We start from the raw sequence: 22,903 nt of genomic DNA, 5'->3' as shown, positions 1-22,903 counted from the left end.
GAGGGGCAAGGGAAATGAGGGCAAAGCCTTATAGATTTAGGAATTTTTGTGGTGATTGTAGTGTAATTTCTTAGTTTTTAGAAATGTTAACCCCCCCCCCGGTCGTCTCCGTCCTTGCTAGTGGCAAACCTTACAGCCCCTGCCTGTTGAGCTTGCTTAGTTGCTTAATAGTTAATACAAACGAAAGTAAGAAAAAAAAATGTGTTCTAATTGCATAAAACCAAAAATCCAAACAACTTGTGTCCAGTAAAAGCAGAGCATGGAATTTCATTTTATTTAAAATGATTGTGCACCAAAGAATATATAGAATTAAGAATAATCCATCACTCGTACACCGAGGGTTAAGTCACACTCTATAACCCTTGAGGATCCAGTACACCAAAACCCTATATGAATAGACACAACGGTCTTCCAATTGGGAGCATACAAAAATGAATTCCATAAATCTTTCAGGGAGTAGTCGTCCTTTAAACTCTACAAGTGTTCACCGGCTGCATGGCATATCAAACCAGAGTTGTCAAAACAGTATCTGCCATTTTGTTGCTGTGTGTAACACATATCCAAATGTTTGTCTCGTATAAAGCAGAAGTTGTTAGTGAAATCCTTAGATTCAGATCAAGTTTGCAGATCACAATATTATCTCCTTGATGATCAAGAGAACCAGCATTACAAAACACATAATCACTAGAATCGTGGCACACCATACCATGCCACCTTTTCTTTGGGTTCTTTCTGCCTGAAAATAGATACACCAGATGTGAACATGGATAAATTAGTAACAAGTAAAAATGTAGATGCAAATGTGTAGCATAACGAGAAGAGAAAAAGGACCTTCTCCAATTGTTTAAAGCCCTGCTCAACGGAAGTAGCAACATTCTGAACGTTGTAGTCAATCCGATCAACAATAGTTCCCTGGCTCCAAAACGGAAAATAATTAGCCCAATGGATCTAAGAGGACCTTTTCTAGCAGGCAAAAGGTATAGATTCACACCTGGTCTATCACAAGAACTGAAAGATCCTTCATAATTTGGGCAAGCTCATTCACTGATTCTACAACCTATAAACAGATATTAGGTGGATTAATCCAAAGCACTTTGTATGTCTTTGATCAAAGAAAGATGGAAGTAAGAGTACATTTATATAATCACCTGATTGATTTCTTTCTCCCTCTCCACAGTGAATGCCTCACTTTTCTTTAACTTTGACATTTGATGCTCATTAAAGCCCTGACGTGATTGAGTTTAATTAACTTATTTTAAATTCACCACTTAAAAATGAATGTCGGATCTTTAAATCCTTAATCAGGATATAGGCAACTGTACAGGTGAATACTGTAGTGATCAAATGATGAAGTACACAAATAAACCACCAGAAGGAAGTGGAACATACCAAATCGCTGAAGTCGTCAACCTCCAATTGAGATCTGTTTTCATTCAGATTCATCTCCAAGTCAACCCCATCTTGACCCTATATCACAAAGTCTTCTTAAACCAAAATGTCATACTGACTTTAAATTAGCAAAGGTTATAATCTATGTAACAGCAATACTACATATATATTCAAAACAATCTGCATGGGAGACAGATCCATAACTGGGTCGATATGATGCAGCAGGACATTTAAATGGCATATATATATATATATATATATATATATATATATATATATATATATATATTCAGTGTCAGATACCGAGTCAGTGTAACTTTGGTTATTATTGTAAATTTCCTTCAATGCGCATATCACCTAGTCACAATTTATTACAACTGTAGCCAACCATTCTGATAGAAAAGCCACACTGACTTTATTCACATAATTATAAAAAATGAGTTAAAAGTCCAAGTCCACCTCTTTTTGCTGTCGGAGACGCTTCAAATACATTGATTGTTTCTTCCGAAGGTCCACTGAAAGATTCTGAAGGTCGGTAGCAAGAGAACGCTGTAGGAAAGACATAAATTGGTGTCATTAAAGAATTGAGCAAGAGAACATGCAGTTACAGTTGACGAGTCAAAGTTAGCCGAATATTGACAAATCAATCGTTAACTGAAATGAGTAATATATTGGTCATACAATTGATAGATCTGCCAGGCTTTAGATTTTGATCAATTAGTTGAGATAATGAAACTTGCTATACGTGTCAATTAATGATATATTAACATGGTTGATCAGTATTTACAAAATTCTGCACAATACCATATCACGCTAGATCAATATATGAATTGATTAATTTGGTTCTACTGACTAAGTCATTTGATTTAATAAATTAAAATTAAAAATAGGGGGAAACAAAAAGGTCTTAATAGATGGAAAGGTAAACTAATTCAGATCGCCAACTCATTGTTTAAATAAACAATTTTTGAACGCCGAGGTCAATAGATTTACATGGGTGCAACGTGGTTGTGAACTTGTGATATAATTGGCATCTATGTACCAAAGAAAACAGTCACCTAAGGGGAGTAGTGGGTGCAACTCTGAGGGTGTACAATACTCTCTCTTACGAAAATGAAAGACAAGAAACAAGTGTGCAGCATCTTTTTTCACCAGCACAATCAAAATATCCAAATTGGTTTGATCTGGAGAAGTGAGAACATGTTTTTTTGGTTCATTTGTGATTTTTCGTTGCATTAGGCAATCAAAAAACGACAACATCTAAAACTGTAAACCACTGTTACTACAGTCCATTGTTGACAAAAAAGCCCTTCTTCAGTATTGGAGACTACTCCTTTTTTAAGGACTTGTTATTATTTGGGGTAAATGTTGTATGGGTGTAACTTAGCAAATTTGGGTGCTATTTCTCTTTCCGTTATTGAAATGGTGGGTTACATGCAGCACCCCTCTCTTTAATTTATTTTCACTAAATAAGTCGCTGGTTTTCCAGAATTGGAAAATCAAAATATAGACTTCATGGAGAGTCGCAGACTTTTCAAATCAGTCCGATGATAAATCTGAAAAGTACAAACAGACCTTTCCAGAATAATATAGAAAAAGAATATATATTTTAGTGTCTAAAACATGTTCCTTACAAAGCCTTCAGTAAGGAAACCAGTATTGAAAACACGTAACAGGAGTCAGTGGCACACAGTTCACTAAGAGCACATTAACGCATGCAGAAGACACGCCAACCCATCATCAGGACTCTAAGTTGATTAGATGCAGACTGTGGCAGGTAATACCGCTAGTATATAATAAAATAGGTCTCTTTTAAAGGTTAAGACTATTTATGACTGAGATTGTTAGGGATTTACCACAGTGGTGGGGACGCCTAATATGCAGTGTTATTTCTAGGCTCTGCTATTACGATCACTTTCTTAATTATGGCAGTTAACAAATACATAGTTATATAAAAGGAAGAATACAAAGGGGAAAAGTACTGATGTGAGGAGCGATAACGTGTCTCAATTAAACCAAAGAATTTGAAAATGCTATACCTTTTGAATTATAAGATCACGGACATCAAAACTACATATATGATATCAATATATAATACACGTACAAGGATAACTATGATTACTACCACTGCAATACCTGTACGTTTTTTCGGACATTTGAATCTTCAGAAGGCCCAGCTGTGGAAAGCTTCTGTAATCTCTTTTCAGACCTTCTCAACAAATCAGTTACCTCATGTGTAAGGGCCTCAATCATATGCTGATCTTCTCTGCCATCTCCAAATGAGGGCATTAAAGCTTTGGCATGAGCCTTGCCTAACTCTGCCATTTTCGTTCGTGCCCGTTGTACGTTTGCTGCTATTTCTTCAGATACATCCACCCAAGCGGGAGGTAGACCAACTGTAAGTGCACCACCACTGCAACAGACAAAGAGTTAAGATAAATGCTTTTCAATGACAAAAAAGACTGCTGGTAGTAAATCCAAATTTAACATATTGCAAACAAGCTAATATACAATCAACGTTCACAATGGTAATTGTGATGTAATGTAATAGATGAAAATTTTATTCAGATTGGATAATGAAAATTCTGATTTTGCAAAAGCTAACGACATTGCAAATAAACACATAACTAAAGTCATGCACCATATCATAGTTGTGCTGAGAAGTGCATGGTAATGAAAGTTGCAAGCAAGAAGAGAATTAAGAAAACCTACAAAAATTAGAAGGAGAAAAACAGGAAGTCAAGAACTATGGTGAATGAGAAACAAAATATGCTTAGCCAAAGTTATAGAAAAAATATCTATTAATACAAGGGGTTAAAAGATATTAGTTAAACTCATTTCTCAGGTCAAATGCAAAAAAAAGATGTTGAAAGCAAGACATAAGACGAATGACCTCAACTCCAGCGAGAAACCACAAGACAGTGAATAGTGAACCAGGCTGTTCCATATAAGAATAGAGTTCATTCAACCGATGTAATTTCCAGTAATGGGTATTACTCATGACCTTAATACAAGCATTTGCCATTTACTATTTGCCAATGATACGAATCTTTATGGGAGATTCTTCTGAAGAAGTTGTACATATGCAATGAATTGATGCAATTGAGACAACATGTAAAGCGCCTCCTACTAAAACATGTCTCTCCCAAGGCAAATAGCAAGTAAAGAACCAGAGTGAATGCGGGTGAGAGGAAGTGAGCATTTTAAGTAATGCCTTCAAGCACCAAGGGAATACTCAAACTTTATTATTAATAGAACATTTTTCTCGTACACCCGTTCATGGGTTTAAAATGGGGTCAGTTGAGAAATACATAGACCCACGTTGCCATAATATAAGATCTGAGATCACTCCACGCCTAGGTTACATTGACACGGGTATGTGTGTCCGTATTGGACATGGATACAAATTGTCGGACACAGCAAAATTTAAAAATTTGAGGTAAATTACATACAATATTTGTCTGATATGTGTCCGACACGGATTTTTTTTCAAAATATGGCGTGTCCATGTAACCTAGCTCCACGCAATGCCGAACACAAAATTAACATGTTACATGTTAACAGAGCTGACAATTGTGTCTGGACGAACAGTACATGTTTGGAACAAGTTACGCCACAAGTCGGGGGCACGTTAAGACTTATATTTCCAGATACGGAATTTAGAGCCTTGTATGGCAATAAAATATAATATTTGTGCGGCCACTCTTCTCACTGCCAATTGGTTTTGAGTTGGATGCCCCAAATTTGACAGAGTAATAAAAAATCAATAGCTTTCATTCGAGGATGTTCTCTGTGATGACGGGATTGTCCTCACCATGGTGGAACACAATCTGATATTGCCAAACACAATAGCACAATGTCTTACGTATGAGAAAATGACATATACATATATGTATGAGTAGATGCGGTGGGTTATTATGCCCTACGCAATATTTGCATTTGTCCACTTTATACAGAGAGGAAATCAGTATGGTTAGTGAATCTCAGTATCTGTAGAACGAACTGAAATCTTGTTTTATTTTGAATAGAAATCAGAGATTGCCTCATCCCAAACATATTATTTGTTTCAGTAGTTTCATACTTATACATATACCAGTAAAAATAACTTATTATTGAAAACATAAAGCCTACAGAAGAACAAATATTGATATATGCATATGCATGTTTCCATTACATAAGATGCTCCTTTGACTAAGCCTAGTTGGCGTAGAGTCCCCATTAAGACACCTAAGAACATACGAGTAGAAGGACAATAAAAAAAAGCCACACAATCGATACTTATTCTTTTTATCCAGAAAAATTAAAAATATTCACATGAAGCAGCCAAATACATCCACAGTTAGGGAATTAGCTAGGATCTAAGAGCAAATCACCCCAACCCTCTGTACAACCAAAACAACCCAGAAACAGAAAATACAACCAAAGCTAAAAAAGACAGATCTAACACAAGACAAGCAACGAACAAAAAACCCAAAAAAAAGAAGAAGGAGAAGAAGAAGATAGCATCACAGAAAATGCCACAAGGAAAGCACCACTATCTTCCAGTGTACCACTCTCAACCCCATCTTGTCCCTTCCACCATCCTTCCAAACCATTACCTAACCCATTCATTCAACTATTGTAATACCCTTCACACTCCTCTTCACTCTCTGCTTCATCGGATCATTCGAAATCAAGCTTTCCTTCCTCCTTGTCTACCAAACTTTTAAAATCATAGCTACCCTCAGTCCCTAAACCTCCCACCTCCTCCACCATTTACTCATTAATGTCATCGACCGTTTTCAGAGTTATTCCTTTGCCTTTGTCCACATCTACCCCCACCCCCCAGTATCTTCTGATACTGTAACAGTTATTCTTGTTCCTCAAGTAGTGCGGTTGGCTTCTGTTGGAACTCGGGAACACAACAATGACATGCAACAAGAATAAGAACTGGATCAATGGCTGAGGCGCGGAACAAAGTCACTTTCTTTAAGGTTGTTCCGAGCATGTTCTTCAATACTTTCCGCCATGTGTTAATATTCTCTCAGACTCACATAAATCACTATGGATTAAATCAAGAAGTTCAGTGTTTCTAACAATACTTTTGTGAGGAGTTTTCATAATTTTAGCCTGGCTACACGAAACACAATGCTCAAACTCATCATAGCTAAGATTAGGAATTAAGCCTAATTTACTCATGCTATTGACATACTTTCTATTTATATGACAAAGCCTAGCATGCCACATCAATGTTGTAGAATAGTAACTCGTATCTTAAACCGTAGAGGTTAAGAGTTAGATTAAATCTTAAACCGTATCGTAAATCGTAAGATTTTTTTCTCCAAGTATTTTAGACTTCAAAAAATATATGTATGATTAGAAACCCATACATGAATGAAGTTTTAAAACCATGTTACTTATAAACCGTTAAAGTAGGCCCAATAAAAAAGGCCCGGTTTGTAATTGTTGCATAGTTTAAAACAATATTCCAAGTTTTTTGGCCCAAATTGTTTATAAAATGTCTGTCCAAAATAAAAAGAAACATAAAGGCCCAATTAAACATTTAAGTTATAAGCCCAAATACAAATTAAAAAAGCACACTAGGACTTAGAAAATAAAACAATCAGGAGTCTTCTTCTCCAACAGTTCTGCCTCTCTCTCTGGTTCGATCTGCTCTCGCCTCTCTCTCTCCAGTTCAAGCACTCCGACCACTCGATCTCTATGCCTCTCTCTTCTCCACTTCTGCTCTCTCAAGTGCCTCATGTGCTTATATTTTTTGAAAGTGATGGTGTTGTAAATAGGTACTGATCACTCACTTCCTTCTCATTTTTACTTCTTCCTCATCTTTTATTTAGATTTTAAACCGTAAGATTTAAGAGTTAACTCGCGATTTGCGATTTTGAGACAAATCGGATGCGATTTATTCCGGTTTTCATAATTTCCGGTTTTTCCAATGAGTCAACTCGATTTCTATGCGGTTCGAGTTAACTTGCGAGTCAACTCGCGTTTTTACCGGTTTCTACAACACTGTGCCACATATTAACAGAATTAGAAATCATATACGCTCTTCTCTTTCCTTTCTCTTTCTATTTTTAAGCAAGGGTTGGAAGCTACTCTCGTACATTCGCACGCAGGTAGTTCGAGCCTGCTTCTAGTACCAAACAGACGAGCTGAGCTTCCACGACTCCAAGCATAGAGATTACATATTGATCTCCTCCTATTGTTTGTTGGAAGCCGTCTTTGTTAAGCAAAATTCCAAAAACTACTTTTTTTTTTTCTAATTTCTGGAGTAAACATGACATCCTTAAGCGTGAGCTCGTTTCCTGAAGTGAAATTAGATCCACATCACCAATACCCAAAACTTTAAGTGTGAGAATCTCCCAAAATGACTTTCTGATTCTCGGTAGGAGTGTAGTTCTTCAACCATTTCTTGTTGTTACAGACGTGCCTAGAAGCATCTGTATCAATCCACCACCCTTCAGATTCCACTAAATAATTAAATTCTGTAATCATAGCCACAAGTGGTTCTTAGGTCACGTTTGCCTGTGCATAACGCTTATGTTTCCGGCAAGTCTGAGCATAACGCCCAACCTTATTACAGTTATAACAGATCACCTCTTCAGGGTCCAGAAACTACTTTGAAGGGTGTCTATTATTGTTTCCATTTCTTGAATTCTGGTACTGGTTTTGTGGACCTTGGTGATATTGGTTCAGTACTTCGGTTTCTTTCTCCCTTTGGTAATCTTTTTGGTAGGCTTTAGATTTGTAGTACTTCTAGTCTTTTGTTGATTGACAACATTCACTTTAGCAGAAAAATCATTAATTTCTTCTTTTGATCCTGAATTCTGGATTCCTCTTCAATCCAAAACCTAACAATAAGACTTTCCATGGAAAATCTTTGGATTTATGCCTAAGACTCTAAGAGTGTTCCTGAAATCCTTCCATGAGAGTGGTAGCTTATCAATCACTACTACTACCTGAAATTGCTCATCTATTTTCATACACTCACTAAGAATTTCATGAACAATCTTCTGGATATTATGGCATTGTGATATAACTGAATAATCATCTACCATTTGAAATTTTAAATAACGGCTTACTGCGTATTTTTTCGCTCTTGCTTCCTCGGTGTCATATTTTTCCTGAAGAGATTTACACACGTCTACTGTTGTTGGAAGTTCAGAGACAAATCATATGGCTCGGTCAGTAAGACCATTCAAGATGTAATTCTTGCAGTTGAAATCATCAATTTTCCATCATTCCACTTCGTAAGATTTTCCCGGCTCCAATTGCTCTGAATTTATCGGATTGGGTTTCTTCAATACGAAAGCAACCTTCATCAAAGTAAGATAGAAAAGCCATTTTTGCTTTCCATCGTTTAAAGTGCTGACCCTCGAATTTGAATGGACGATTCTGATTATTATCATTGAAAGATCCCGCCTTTGGGGAAGATTGACTGTCCATAGCAACGACAGACAACAACAACCTTAAAATTGTTGGAACTTGGCAACACAACAATGACCTTCAACAAGAATAAGAACTGGATTGACAGCTGAGGCGCAGAACAAAGTAGCTTTCTTTAAGGTTGTTTCACGCCTGTTCTTCAAAGTGTAGCAACAAAACACGCAACCCCCAGGATACAACAGCCAAGAAGAAGAGATTTCGAAGTTTGGACTGCACTTAAACAAAGAAACTAACTAGACACTATGACCGATCATTATGCCCAGGAAGAAAACTACTTAAACTTCATTGATTTGGTGTAAATAAAACCATCCATTTATTGAGAAAATTTTACACGTTAAAGAGACGTTGGGGAGGATGAAAACGCACGAACAGTTTTTATCTTTCATTCAATTGAATAAAGATCTTAAATGATGAAAACATACAAAGAAGGATATTGTCAAAACATAAATGAAACATATGAAAATAGTTATTAAATACTCCAACAGCTTGTTCACATGTTTGGTTTTTCACTTCCTCATAACCTCTTCCACCTCCTCCTTACGTGCACCCTTTCCTTCATAATACTTATCGGTCCACCTTCCTCTGGCATTTGAAACTACTCATAGAAATTGCATGTCATCGGGAGTTATAAGCATATACTGGAATAGATCAAGGTTGTGCCGCATTGCAACAAAAGATGATCACTCAATAAAATTTAAGATAAAAACTGCTATATACAGAGACCGGATCAATCGACTGTTGGACTGTTGGGTTTAACCCAACTCGTCTACTCATACGACCATAACCATACCACGTTCCCTACACATTAAGACAAATCTCAAAAAGGTCAAGTCTACCTCCCTAAGGCGCAATCATCATCCTCTTAAAAGAACATATACGGATTAATCAAAACTAGATTAAAGTGTGGCTACAACATAGGGAAAACACCGCACAAAGGCCTGATACTAATATAACAAAACATCTTCCCAAAACCAAAATCTTTCAGCAGTGCCTAAACTAAATCACCCAATTAGTCTTAACAACAACATTTAAGTATCCAAAGCTCCCAACAACTCATTGCAATCTTCCCTCACCTTTGTACTAGTAAGTATCCAGTACCCGCTTTCAGATATCACAACCTTTTAAGATCCTTTGGGGACATAAGAAGTTTAGCTATTCTTTTTATTAGAAGTTTCCTACTGTCCTATATTTCCAAATGTGAAACCTTTTGACAAATGGCGTTCATATCGTGTGAATGGGTATTGAGGTTGCACAATTAAATTGAAAGAAATAGCATTGAAATTAGGATCTAAAAAAATGAAGTGATGGGTAAAGTGAAAGTAAAAGACGTACTTGGAAGAGCTTCCAGGATCTTCGGTACTAAGTGGAACATAAGATCTCTTCTGAGGAAATATCGAAGACATTTCAATCACCGGTCCACCAGCAGCACCAGAAGGAGATGCAAAAGAAGAAGAAGAAGGAGATGAGATCACAGTTGGTACACGTACACTCTTTAATGCATCTCTGTACTTTCTATACAGATGCGTCCGATTTCTCGTCGCCATTATGTACAATTACTCCAAATCACGAATGGGTTTTTTTTTTTTTTTTTTTTTCTTTTGTTATAACGAAACGGAACGAATTTTCCAGTATGCCGGGAAGGAAGATTGAAGGGGCAGGCACCAAACTACTGAGTCGTCTACGACTCATTTTTGTTTAGTAAACAACTCCTAAATGAGTTGCATGTGTACTACGCAAACTAAAAGACAAAAAGTAGTTTAGAATTGTAGTCTAGTGGGCTGAGCGATGGGTCGGGCCCAATATATAATCCATGCCACGTGTGAGTTGCTTGTCAGCCATTCAAATATTTGTGGACGGCACGCGTGATCATTTCTCTTCTTGTTTTTTTCCCGCCATCTATAAACTATATTTTCTCGATATTGCTCTCTCTTTTCTCTCGCTCTCGCTTGTAAGCCTGGTCAGTTTCTCTCTCTTCATCAACAAGTTTTTATTAAGTTTCTTAATAGTTTTTTGGTGGTCTACAGTTTAATTAGACAATTATACAATTGTTTTTAATTTTGACTGAAAATTTGAAGCCCTTATCTTCACAGTTACATCCACTAGTAATCTAGTTCTAAAAAAATTTGGATGCTGTATTAGATTAATCTTTTAACCAATATACACGCGGGAATTGCCACTATGCAGGTGACAAAATCGAACTTAAGGGTGACACAAATCTTATCTGAGTGCCCTTGGGCGGGGCTTGGCTGCAGTGCCCTCGAGACAAACTTTCCTATTTTTGGTTGTTGAGGCCCTGAGAAAAGCATTATCATATACCGGGCCATTTGCCTGTGACTGGGTGAGTCTGGCCCTAGGTGTTTGCCTAAGCCCAAATAAGCATAGAAACCCAGGCTGTCCTAGAGCTAGGAGCTCCACTAGCTCCTATCACCTACCTCGCTTCTGACTGCATTATTCAGGTAGTATATATTATTCAAGAAATAAGTCAAAAGGGCCACTTTCCAATTTTAATCATAGTCTAGGACAGCTAGATTTTGAAACCATTGATAAGGACATTTTTTGGCTTATAACTACTAGAAAAACTATATTTCACGTTTTAATTATTAATAATGACAGACTTGACTTTTTTATTTTTTACTCTTTTCAATTTTACTCTTCTATGTTTGGTATCCACAAACGTCTGTGCATACCAAGCATACCAAGAGTTAGTATACTGGTGCCCCTGGTGGTATACACTGACACTTGTACATACCATTTTCTTTGTGATGTTTGGTATGCACAGACGTCTGTGTATACCTCGCATACCAAGAGGTGGTATGCATAGACACTTGTGCATACCATTTTCTTTGTGATGCTTGGTATGCGTCTGTGCATACCAAGCATACCAAGAGGTGGTATGCACTAACACTTGTGCATACCATTTTCTTTGTGATGTTTGGTATGCACATACGTCTGTGCATATCTCACATACCAAGAGGTGGTATGCATTGACACTTGTGCATACTATTTTTTTTGTGATGCTTGGTATGCACAGACGTCTGTGCATACCTAAGGTGGTATGCACCGACACCTGTGCACACCAAGGTACTATTGTCTTTTTCAGACAAAAGTCAACTATTGTCCTTGAGAGTGTTTTTGAAATGAGGGTGGGTTTTTTGGTTCGTTATTTTGGAATTTTGTCCTTTTCAGTTTTGTCCCCTATATTATTTTAGGACTCCATTATTTGGTTTTGCCGAAATAAAATGTGAATCATAATAAGTACTCTACACTTACTACTGAATATGATTTTAGTGAATCGAGTGTTAATCTTTGAACAACATTCGTTTCCTTCTGGGTGCTTTTCTTTAATCGGAACCCAGATGTTTCAACTTATGTTTGATTGTTTGTCGGCTGCGACTTTCTTAACTTCGAATCAAGTTGTCTCTACTTTCCATCATTAATATTGGTTGTTGACCTCTCATTCTTTCTAAGAAGTGAAAAAGGACAAGTACACGATTAGTCTCACTCTATTTGAGGATATCCTCATATTAGACATGGCATGACCATGGATACCACAACAGAGTTATTGATTCCCTTTATTACCTAACTTGTATCTCAATTCAGTACTTTCATTAATTGATGTTCTTAATTGGTAGCCAAGTAACCCCAAATTATTACTTTTGTTGGCACTGTCACTTAAATGTGAATTCCTGCAACTTGTGATGTAGACAAATATGGAACAATAAGTTTGTTGTCTCTCCTTGTGGATTGTGTGTGATTCTTCCTTTTCTATCATGTGAAGGGAACATTATCATGTTGTGACCATGTTGACAATACAACTACCAAAAGTAATCAATAAGTGTTGCACACGTGAGCAAGTTTCTATCTTACAGCAGGTATCTCCTTCCAGCGTCCCCCCACACATAACTTTTTTGGAAAATACTGAAGTATCCAACAGTCATGTGAGAAAACACAGTAAGCAAAGACTAGTTACTTCCTTTAGCTCTTGCAAGTGTTTTAGCCAGTTCAACAACTCTAAACTATCAAGGATAACAAACCAAAGTTCTTCAAAGAGATTTCTGGTAAGCAATCTATTTTATTAGGATTCATTTGCTGATTGTTTTCACTATGTATATATGTATTTGAAGTGTCACTTGTATTGTTACAGTGCCTGTCACTCATCTCCGATTCATCAGATTATGAGTTTCGTTCATCTCGCAATATAACTATCAGCCTTTTTAGACGGTACAGGGATGTCGTTGATCGTGGAGGAGGTGACAATCTCAAAGTATATTTAGTATTTTATGTTCATGTTTTTGTAATGGCTTGAAACAACCATTTCTATTCTTCTTTACTAATTCACGGTTTTCATGCCGTATCAGGAATTCATCAGTGCTGGGGTAAATGCATATGCACTTGGCTGTACTGATGAGGGACTGAGGAAAGAACTCATTGATATGAAAGACTCTGGTCTGGATATAGCAGGTACTGAAATTTATGGTGGAAGAACCAGTTTGAAGTCCAAGATACTCTCTAAAGAGGTCAGCATCTTCTTAAGCTGTTATTCACATTCTTTTGAAGGAGTAGTCATATTATATTGTTCGTGGAAGAAAAAATATGGGAGAACATTGATTGAACAAATAAAATTGACTAAATATAGCTCTTCAAAGTCGGAAGATTCAGGTATGTTCCTTAAGAAATGAACACTCCGGTCTCTACTTTTTCTGAGTGTGCCTATCCTGTTGCAGTCTCCTATAGATTACAAAATGCATCACAACTTTCAATTGCTCTTATAGAACTCGCCTTTAAGATAGTAGTTAGCGTCCTCTTCAACGATCATAGGTCAAAGTATCAAATCCGCAAGGCATATGCCTCTCTATTGTTTTTAGATGATCCCCCCATGACTGTCGTTGGTCTTGTAGCAATCAGCACTTTGGTAAAAGAAATTGTAGATAGACCCAAAGAGACTAATTGGTCTATAATCTTCATGATCTTCAGCTTGTTTGGGGTTCTCATTACTCCAGGTTATGTTTCATTATGATCACTTGCTAAATTTTGTGAAGCTGCCAATACCACATTTACAGTTTTCTAGTTTTACCCCCCAAGACTTAGGCCAATTAGCTTTACCCTTCCTCCCCCCCCCCCCAAGACCACAACACATCCAAGTCAACTGAGTTTGACCGTGATGTCTTTGGTCAAGACAAATGAAAAGACTCTAATGCCCTTTTTTAGGTATAATTACATAAATACCATGTGATTTTGGCAAAGACAAAATTCAAATTCAAATCATCTAGGACACATGTCATGATCTTGTGAACTCTATTCGACGGCTACCACTAATCCTTATCAAATGACATCCACACCCTTAACATTATGAAATTACACCACTACCATCACTGTAATATTATCTTCTCCAAGCGCCCACTACCACATAAAAAGACTTTATTACCCTTTTACGGTTGGTTTTCTCCTAGCATACATGTAGCTTTTAACAACTGTGAGGGTAATTATGTAATTCACAATGTTAAGGGTGTGGATGTCATTTGATAAGAATTGGTGGTAGCCATCGGATAGAGTTCACAAGATCATGACATGTGTCCTAGATGATTTGAATTTGAATTTTGTCTTTGCCACACACAGTATTTATGTAATTATACCTAGAAAAAGGCATTAGAGTCTTTTTATTTGTCTTGACAAAAAACATCACGGTCAAACTCAGTTGACTTTGATGTGTTATAGTCTTGGGGGGATAAACCTCTAGATGAAATAACTGGAAGGTAAAGCTAATTGGCCTAAGTTCTGGGAGGGTAAACCTCTAGATGAAAGAACTTAGGGGGGGTTAAAGCTAATTGGCCTAAGTTATGGGGGGTAAAACTAAAAAACTATTAAAATGGCAAAGAGCAATGAAAAAAGATAACAGTCAAGCATGGTTGACTTGGATGTGGTGTGGTCTTGGGGGGTAAACCTCTAAATGAAAAAACTAGGGGGGTAAAGCTAATTGGTCTAAGTTCTAGGGGGATAAAGCTAGAAAATTGCCACATTTGAACAATAAAACATAAATGTTTGACATGGCTGTGTTGGAGATGCCCTAATGTCATATACAAAACAGAAATGAATGACTTAACTTCGTATATAGTTGCACCAGATACTTAATACTGTTGCGACGTCCATGCCTGAATTTCAGTCAACTTAGTACAGGAGATATTCTATTGGTCCTTCAAATCTACATGATATTCACTTCGCGCTGCAAAAAGTCATGTTTATAATTTTATATATATACTAATACAAAGAGTCATTTTTTATTTGCTCTTGTCTAAAAGGTATGAATGACAGATGGCTCATTCCAAAACAATTTTTGTTTGTGCATCATTGTTTTGCTTTCTTCTAAGCTATGACAATCATTGGTAGATAGTCATTAATAGTTGAGTCCACATACTAATCACTGAATGGATCAATGTCAAAAGGTAAAACCGACTTTTTCCATTTCATAATGCAGGTTGATGAGTGCATTTTGTGGCTGAGCATAATATTTATCACCATCTTGTGTACACCACAACCAACTATCGTCAGATGGTCGTCTACTTCTCCAGTCTCAAATGGACTCATGCTTCAGTGGAAAGGATTTTGTGCTCTCATAGCTAATGCATACTATATTAAAGGAATGGCATGGTGAGGGCATAACCTTGGGTTTGATTCACTGGTTATTTTCTTTTATTAATTCTTTTGTATACGTCTAAGGATATAAACTTAATTGTACACTTTCTAAGGTAAACAGAAAAAAGAAATGTTGTAGTAAATTGGAGAAAAATCTTGTTGTATATTGTGTATTGGACATATGTACTAGATAACAAAGTACTACTTAGGTCCTTATAATCTTCCTAGAGGTCAATCTCTATAAATTTGAAATCAACTCATAGGTGATCTTCATGCATATCGAACATTTGCCAAATTATTTGTTGGTATAATTATTGAGTACACAGCTTTGAGGTTCTTCAACCATACCTTGACATTAACATGGGTTGTGAGTATCCCAAAAAATATGTAACCTTAATATACTTGTCAATGTATGTATTTAGCGTGTAACCATGTGCAACCTAGGTACCTCATAACGGGTGTGGTGCCTGTGATAAAATGCAATTTTTGTCAAAAGTAAAGCGCTTCTATTATATATGTTGTTATGAAAGAAAAATGAAGATAAAAGTTTAGAAGTTGAACGACATCAATTGTTTTTTTACTTCTTGAAACACTACTGATCACGCTTTTTACAAAATGAGTCTATAAGGCTTAGTCATTTCAGGTATTCATATGATTCAATCTTCTCTCCATCCATCCCTCTTTGTGTGCTACTTGAAATATTATCGATTTGGACTTCATTTGTGTTCCTCTTACTGAACTTATTCTTGAGTTGTTGGATCTCATAGAATGAATTTACTTGTATCTGCCCTAGGCTTCCAGTGAAGACTCTTCAACTAGAACAAATGGCAGTGGTGGGACATGCCGAGGAGCCATCCATCGTTGCTAGTCGGATGTTGTTAGTGTTTAGCACTCTAGAGGTTGGTGACAGATTTTCTTTTTTTAATTTGTATTGCATGATGCATTTTAGTTTGCATGTCCATTCGCAAAAAATGGACAGGAGGTATTAACACTTGGACACATAAGACCTTCCAAGTTGTCCTATTACAATTAATCTCACTCCGATTTATCAGGCATCGACATGCATATCAAACTGCAATCCTAAGATGTATATTATAGATATACCCTCTTGGCTCTATTTTTTGAGCATTCACAAAGTCTCCAATATTTACAAAACTCTTTGACTAATTACGAAAAAGCAGGAGACTATATAGAAAAATTTGGAGTACTCACAGAGACTCCAATTTTTTCTAAACTCTATTACTAATTACGAAAAAAAAAATATGATATAAAGAAAGAAACAATCCTATCTAGAGTTTCACATATTCTCCAACTTTTCCTATACATTATAGCTAATTATGAAAAAATATGAGACAAAAAACTAAATTGCTAAAAATAATAGTTTCTACCGAAAACGATTTTCCTAGAACCCTTACGCCACAAAGAATAGTTTCCACACTAATCTTAGGTGAAGTTTAACATAACAAATTTTCTTTTTAGAAAAAGACAATGATATAACGAAGGAAAAAATGAATTGAGTTGTCTGAACATTTACTTTCTACATTTGTTAACCACAGTACATGTGACTGGGACAAAAAAGGAAAAATAAAAGTCAACTAATCATAAAATAAGTAACAACATACACCCAAAACTAAGTGGACAACAAATAAAATTATATTTTATGCACTAAACAAATAAAGTTAGATAGAGTTAATGCATCATTCACTTTGGAATTTAAACATTTAATCATCGTTAAGGATTTCAAAAACCACAGAAATTATGACATATTCCAATTAAATTTCTGAATTTATAAATTTTTTTTCAACACTATAATGTATATATATACCAAACCAAAACAAATTACAGTAAAAAATTAAATTATACAAAAAATAACATCACGAAGCATATAATAGAAAATTTTGCATTCATTCTAATGCAAGCTCACATGTATAGAAAAAATAAAAAAATAATGGCAAACCAATACTGACAAATATTTTAAAATATATATAATACTACATGAAACTAAGCTCAAAGAACAATTAAGGGGAACCGAAAACTGGATGCAAATGCATCGAACTAACCTCAAATAATATTTAACGGAAAATCGGAAACTTGATGCAAATGCAAACATCAAACTAATCTTAAAAAGTAATTAATGGGAAATTGGACTATGGATACAACTGCATTAAACTAACCTTAAAGAATAATTAACGTGAAATCAAAACTTGGATGCAAATACGTCGAATTAACATAAAAAAATAATTGTCGGGAAATCGAAAACTGGTTGGAAATGCATTGAACTAACCCTCAATGATTAAATTAATAGGAAATTGGAAACTGGATGCAACTGCATTGAACTAACAAAAAAAAAAAAATTAACAATAAATTGGGAACAGTATGCAAATACGTAGAACAAATTTTAAATAATAATTAATGAGAAATCAGAAACCGGATGCAACTGCATTGAACTAATCTCAAAAAATAAACTGGATGCAAATGCATTTAACTAACCTCAAGAAATAATTAATAAAAAATCAGAAACTGTATGCAAATTCATTAAACTAATCTCAAACAATAATTAATGGGAATCAGAAACTAGATGCAAATGCAACATTATCGAATAATAAACGAGAAATCAAAAAATGGATGCAAATGCATTAAAATAATCTCAAAAAATAATTAACGGAAAATCAGAACTTGGATGCAAATGCATTGAACTAACCTCGAAGAACAATTAATATGAAATTGGAAATTGGATGCAAATGCATTGAGCTAACCGCATTGAATTAACCTCAAAAAATAAATAACGGAAAATTGAAAACTAGATGTAACTGCATTGAACTAACATCAAAAAATAAATAACAGAATTGAAAATCAGAAACTGGATGCAAATGTATTAAACTAATCTCAAAATATAGTTGTGTTATATGTTGTGGGAATGTCTCGATAAATATAGTTTTGCATTTAAAATAATGTTTATCTTATCTATTTTCGTATGATTGGGAACACCTTGCTATTCAAGTAGCTTCAATATGAACTTCACCTTATTAAGCAATCTCACAAAATTTCAATCAAATAAACTTCTATTATTAAACAACAAAATGAAGTTGAAGGGTTTTATCAAGGGTGAGTTCTTTTTTTTAATGGATAGTGGGTTTTCACATTATAAGAAATTTGGATGAGTGATCAATATAATATTCATATATAATAGTTATGCACATATAGTTGCAAATATTTTTCAGAATAATTAATATAACATCACACGTTCGTAGATAATCTTTGAAGATCCCACATAGTGAGTCATGTATAATTTAAAAAATAATTAATGGGAAATCAAGAACTAGATAAGTTTTTATGATCCCACATAGTAAATCAAACATAATTTATTTTTATGTCCTGTTTGAAGTTGATATTACACACCACATTGGATAATTAAAAGGAAACTGGAAACTGGATTCAAATACATTAAACTGAGCTCAAAAAGTAATTAACAGGAAATCAGAAACTTTATGCAAATACAATAAACCAGACTAAAAAAGTAATTAACTAAAAATCGGAAACTACATTAAACTTACATCAGAGAATAACTAAAGAGAAATTAGAAATTGGATGCAAATCCTTAAAAAATATTTAATGGGAAATTGGAAACGGTATGCAAATATATCAAACAAACTTCAAATAATAATTAACGGAAAATCAAAAATTAGATGCAAATGCATTGAACTAATCTCAAAAAATAATTAATAGAAAATAAAAAACCGAATGCAACTGCATTGAACTAACCTCATAGAATAATTGGCGGAAAATCAGAAACTAGATGCAAATGTATTGAAATAACCTCAAAGAATAGTTAACAAAAAATTAGAAACCGGATGTAATTGCATCAAACTAACCTCAAAGCATAAATAATCAAAAACTAGATGCATATACTAACCTCAAAGAGTTATTAACGGGAAGTCAGAAACTGTATGCAAATGCAATGAACTAATCTCAAAGACCAATTAACGAAACATTGAAAAATGGATGCAACTGCACTGAACTAATCTCAATGAATAATTAATAGGAAATCATAAATTTGATGCAACTACATTGAACTAACCTCAAAAAATAATTAACTGGAAATCGAAAACTTGATGCAAATGCATTGAACTAACCTCAAAGAACAATTAACTAGAAATCAAAAATTGGATGCAACTACATTGAGCTAACCTCAAAGAATAATTAACGGAAAATCAGAAATTGGATGCAACTGCATTAAACTAACTAAAATTAGAGATTAACTAATGGTAAATCAGAAATTGGATGCAATATCTTGAGGAATATTTAACGGGAAATCAGAAACTTGATACAAATATATTGAAATAACCTCAAATAATAGTTAACTATAAATCAGAAATCAGATATAACTGGTCGAACTAACTTCAAAGCATAAATAACCAAAAATTTGAAACTAGATGCAAATGCATTGAACATCGAACTAACCTCTAAAAATAATTAACAGAAAATCAGAAACTGGATGTAGATGTATTGAACTAATCTGAAAGAGTAATTAATGAGAAATTGGGACCTGGATGGAAATGTAATGAACTAATCTAAAAAACTAATTAACGAAACATCGAAAACTGGATGCAACTGCACTAAATTAACCTTAATGAATAACTAACGAGAAATTATAAACTTGATGCAACTGCACTGAATTAACCTCAAAGAATAATTAACGGGAAATCGAAAATTTGATGCAGCTGCATTGAACTAACTTCAAAGAATAATTAATGGGAAATCAAAAACTAGATGCAATAACTACATTGAACTAACATCAATGAATAATTAACAAAAAAACGGAAACATGATGCAAATGCATTGAACTAACCTCGAAACATAGTTGTATTATTTGTAGGGGGAATATAATGTCTCAACAAGTATAGTTTTGCATTTTAAATAATATTTATCATAATTCTTTTATTATGATTGAGAGTGTCTTGCTGTTCAAATAGTTTCAATATCATCTTCACCACATTGAGCATTCTCATAAAACTTCAATTATTAAACCTAACAACTAAAAGAAGTCGATAGGTTTTATCAAGGTTTGGTGTTTTCTCTTTATTGAGAGTGGTGTAAGAAATTTAAATGAGTGATTAATATAATTTTCATATATATCTCATAGCTCTACATAATTGCTAATATTTTTTTAGAATAATTTAATATAACGGCACACATTCGTTGGACAAGTTCGAAAACTAATACATATATACACAAACATGTACACACGGACATCAAATCGTTAATCGTGCATTTGTAAACCTATGATGAACCAATATGTCGTTATAGTCAAAATATTGGAATTTGATGCCTGTGTCGACAAGTTCCATTGTTCTACGGAAACTAAATGTGCCAACGAAATGTTGACAGGGTAGATACCAAATCACTATATTTAAACGTCAGTCCCTGAAAAATTGGCAGATAACTGCAAAACCACAATACTTCTCAGGGGGAACTATGTAAAAAATCTTAGAAACTAACTTAAAACTAACTTAGTTTAAAGGAATTTCTGTGATAGTGGCATGTGTTCTACAATAGCCTATGCTAAAGTAGCATTGTACTCTTCCTATTGGTCGAGGCCCCTCTCCCTCTGGTCGAGAGCTAAACCCTGGGAGTGAAAGAAATTTAATGACCTAGCAAGTGATTGAAGTTTTCCAATTGTTATATTTTGACTTGTGCGGTTAGTGTCAGAACATTATTGTTGTAATCCAGTCACCGTGACCCAATTTATTGGAGCTAACCATGCCTAACTTTCCCCATCCGACTCTGTTATGATTTGTATCATCGTTCTTGTGTACTAGCCCATCCTTTTCATACTATCAAGAAACAACAACTCACTCGGCTCACGTTGAAGACGAGTAATTTAATCCAAGTACAGTGGATGTTGATTATGTGTGATTGTGTCTCATAAATTCCTAGCGTGATATATGTTCATTTTGTGGTGATTGACTTGAATTGAACGAAGTGGCAGGACTGTTAGAACTTGCATAAATCAACCCTATGTATACTAATCAACAAACCCAGCCATGTGCCCCATGTCTCTGCATTGTTATTTATGTTTACCTTTCTCTTTCTTCTTCTGAATTTTATGAATTTTTATGCATGCCTATAATGTATGAGAATTGAGAAATCAACCTTATTACTGTCTTGACATCTGCAGGTGGTCAGTCCACAATGGCCAAAAGTGTAGTATGCTATCTCGGAAACAATGAATGTATATTCCATTTTTACACTTCGTATACAAGTAATGGACATAAACAGAAGACTGGGAAATTGAATGCACCACTAGAATTTGTGTAAAATATTCATGGAAGTGAGACGGAAACATAAATAGTATTGTATAAGGAAATAAACGCCATTCAATTTCTCACTGCAATCAGGCGGAAGCTATGCAATCCAGTGGGGAGTGGTTTCTGCAGACCCTACCAGTTTATTAAAAAGGTGTTATGGGTTTCTCGCTTTCTCTTTCTCTTTCTCCAGTAGGAGAATCATGAATCCAATCAAATAAGTGTCTTGTTCATAACCCAAAGCATCCGCAACCAATTTCCTTCCTAAACCGCATGTTCAATAACCCAAGATAAAGTCGTTGCTATTACTGTTCCACTTGATGATGATCCTGATGAGTTGGTATGATCCAAGTCGTTTTGAGGAAATCTTACTTACAAGGTTCTATCAAGCTGTTAAAGTTTCGCGGCTGATGGTTGGCTGAAGCAAATTCACATGTTCATACTAAATCGTCAGCTAGATGGGAACGGCATAATGGTTGTATCTTGTAGCTCTTTATGTGAAGTTCCTTATTGCTCTTTACGTGCAGTTCCTTGTTGCTCAGTCACTCTGAAAGTCTGGATCATATTTCTGAATGGCTTATTTGCTCGTGAAGTCTAAAATTCGATCTTTACCGTTTTCTAAAGGAGGTTGCCGTTAAATGAGGGTATATGAGAATGGCTTAATGTTTTATGAAATAGGCATCAACAATAATTTTCGGATCCATGATATTCAGCTGTCAAATCTGTAATATTTATGCAGCGGCTATTATCACTGTACTCATTATGTTAGATTCTATAAAGAATAGAATACACATGAAGAGCAAGACCACTCTATGATGCCTTGTAATAACCAAGCAATGATTTTAACACACCAAATACCACCACGTTCAATATTTCTAAGTACTCCAGTTGGCATATAATCCTTCTTGCTACTTCGACAAAAGCCAAACACCTTCATATGCTCCAAATAATCACGTCCAACCCTTTCATTGAGAAATAAGACCTGTCACCATTAGAGAACTCCTGAACATCACCAATTCACCATCTACCTCAATCACACATTCCAGTTTCCTTCTTCATTCCTCGATCAGTCATCAGTCTCCTTACGACTTCTCCCAACATTCCATTATCAGCATAGATATTTGACATTAGAACTT

General features: G+C 35.2%; 2 protein-coding genes across 4 annotated transcripts; one reads left to right on the top strand and one right to left on the bottom strand.

Annotated features, from left to right (window-relative positions):
* Positions 1–242: 242 nt before the first annotated feature.
* On the bottom strand, positions 243–10,505 carry LOC147504474 (tlg2p-like protein a). The gene is made up of 8 exons (XM_086557345.1): positions 10,165–10,505; positions 3,526–3,802; positions 1,849–1,938; positions 1,390–1,467; positions 1,149–1,226; positions 992–1,057; positions 832–912; positions 243–736 (listed from the first exon to the last, which is right to left on the bottom strand). The coding sequence occupies exons 1-8, from the start codon at positions 10,374–10,376 to the stop codon at positions 629–631; spliced, it is 990 nt and encodes a 329-aa protein (XP_086413471.1). The 5' UTR covers positions 10,377–10,505; the 3' UTR covers positions 243–628.
* A 154-nt stretch (positions 10,506–10,659) lies between these two features.
* On the top strand, positions 10,660–22,570 carry LOC147504473 (orotidine 5'-phosphate decarboxylase). Of its 3 annotated transcripts, none has more exons than XM_086557346.1 (7): positions 10,660–10,789; positions 12,611–12,890; positions 12,977–13,096; positions 13,191–13,349; positions 15,305–15,477; positions 16,256–16,361; positions 21,641–22,570. In XM_086557346.1, the coding sequence occupies exons 2-7, from the start codon at positions 12,633–12,635 to the stop codon at positions 21,668–21,670; spliced, it is 846 nt and encodes a 281-aa protein (XP_086413472.1). In that variant the 5' UTR covers positions 10,660–10,789; positions 12,611–12,632; the 3' UTR covers positions 21,671–22,570. The 3 variants fall into 3 exon arrangements, with proteins under 3 accessions (XP_086413472.1, XP_086413473.1, XP_086413474.1); XM_086557347.1 differs by lacking the exon at positions 10,660–10,789 and adding an exon at positions 11,014–11,288; XM_086557348.1 differs by lacking the exon at positions 10,660–10,789 and having other exon boundaries at positions 12,977–13,082.
* Positions 22,571–22,903: the final 333 nt, after the last annotated feature.

The sequence above is a fragment of the Coptis chinensis genome, chromosome 4 (genome assembly GCF_015680905.1).
Source record: "Coptis chinensis isolate HL-2020 chromosome 4, ASM1568090v1, whole genome shotgun sequence".
NCBI classification, from domain to species: Eukaryota; Viridiplantae; Streptophyta; class Magnoliopsida; order Ranunculales; family Ranunculaceae; genus Coptis; species Coptis chinensis.
The sequence above is the reverse complement of the archived record's forward strand: the minus strand, read 5'-3'. Positions and strand labels throughout refer to the sequence as shown.

What these genes read in the sequence shown, in the direction of transcription:
- LOC147504474 (XM_086557345.1), bottom strand. Translation starts at nt 10,376, where the DNA reads ATGGCGACGAGAAATCGGACGCATCTGTATAGAAAGTACAGAGATGCA. An exon ending in GATCCTGGAAGCTCTTCCAA is followed by an intron (nt 3,803 to 10,164) that starts GTACGTCTTTTA and finishes TGTCTGTTGCAG; the next exon opens with TGGTGGTGCACTTACAGTTG. An exon ending in CAGTTCTTGTGATAGACCAG is followed by an intron (nt 913 to 991) that starts GTGTGAATCTAT and finishes TTTTGGAGCCAG; the next exon opens with GGAACTATTGTTGATCGGAT.
- LOC147504473 (XM_086557346.1), top strand. Translation starts at nt 12,633, where the DNA reads ATGTTGACAATACAACTACCAAAAGTAATCAATAAGTGTTGCACACGT. An exon ending in CCAAGATACTCTCTAAAGAG is followed by an intron (nt 13,350 to 15,304) that starts GTCAGCATCTTC and finishes TTCATAATGCAG; the next exon opens with GTTGATGAGTGCATTTTGTG. An exon ending in TATATTAAAGGAATGGCATG is followed by an intron (nt 15,478 to 16,255) that starts GTGAGGGCATAA and finishes TATCTGCCCTAG; the next exon opens with GCTTCCAGTGAAGACTCTTC.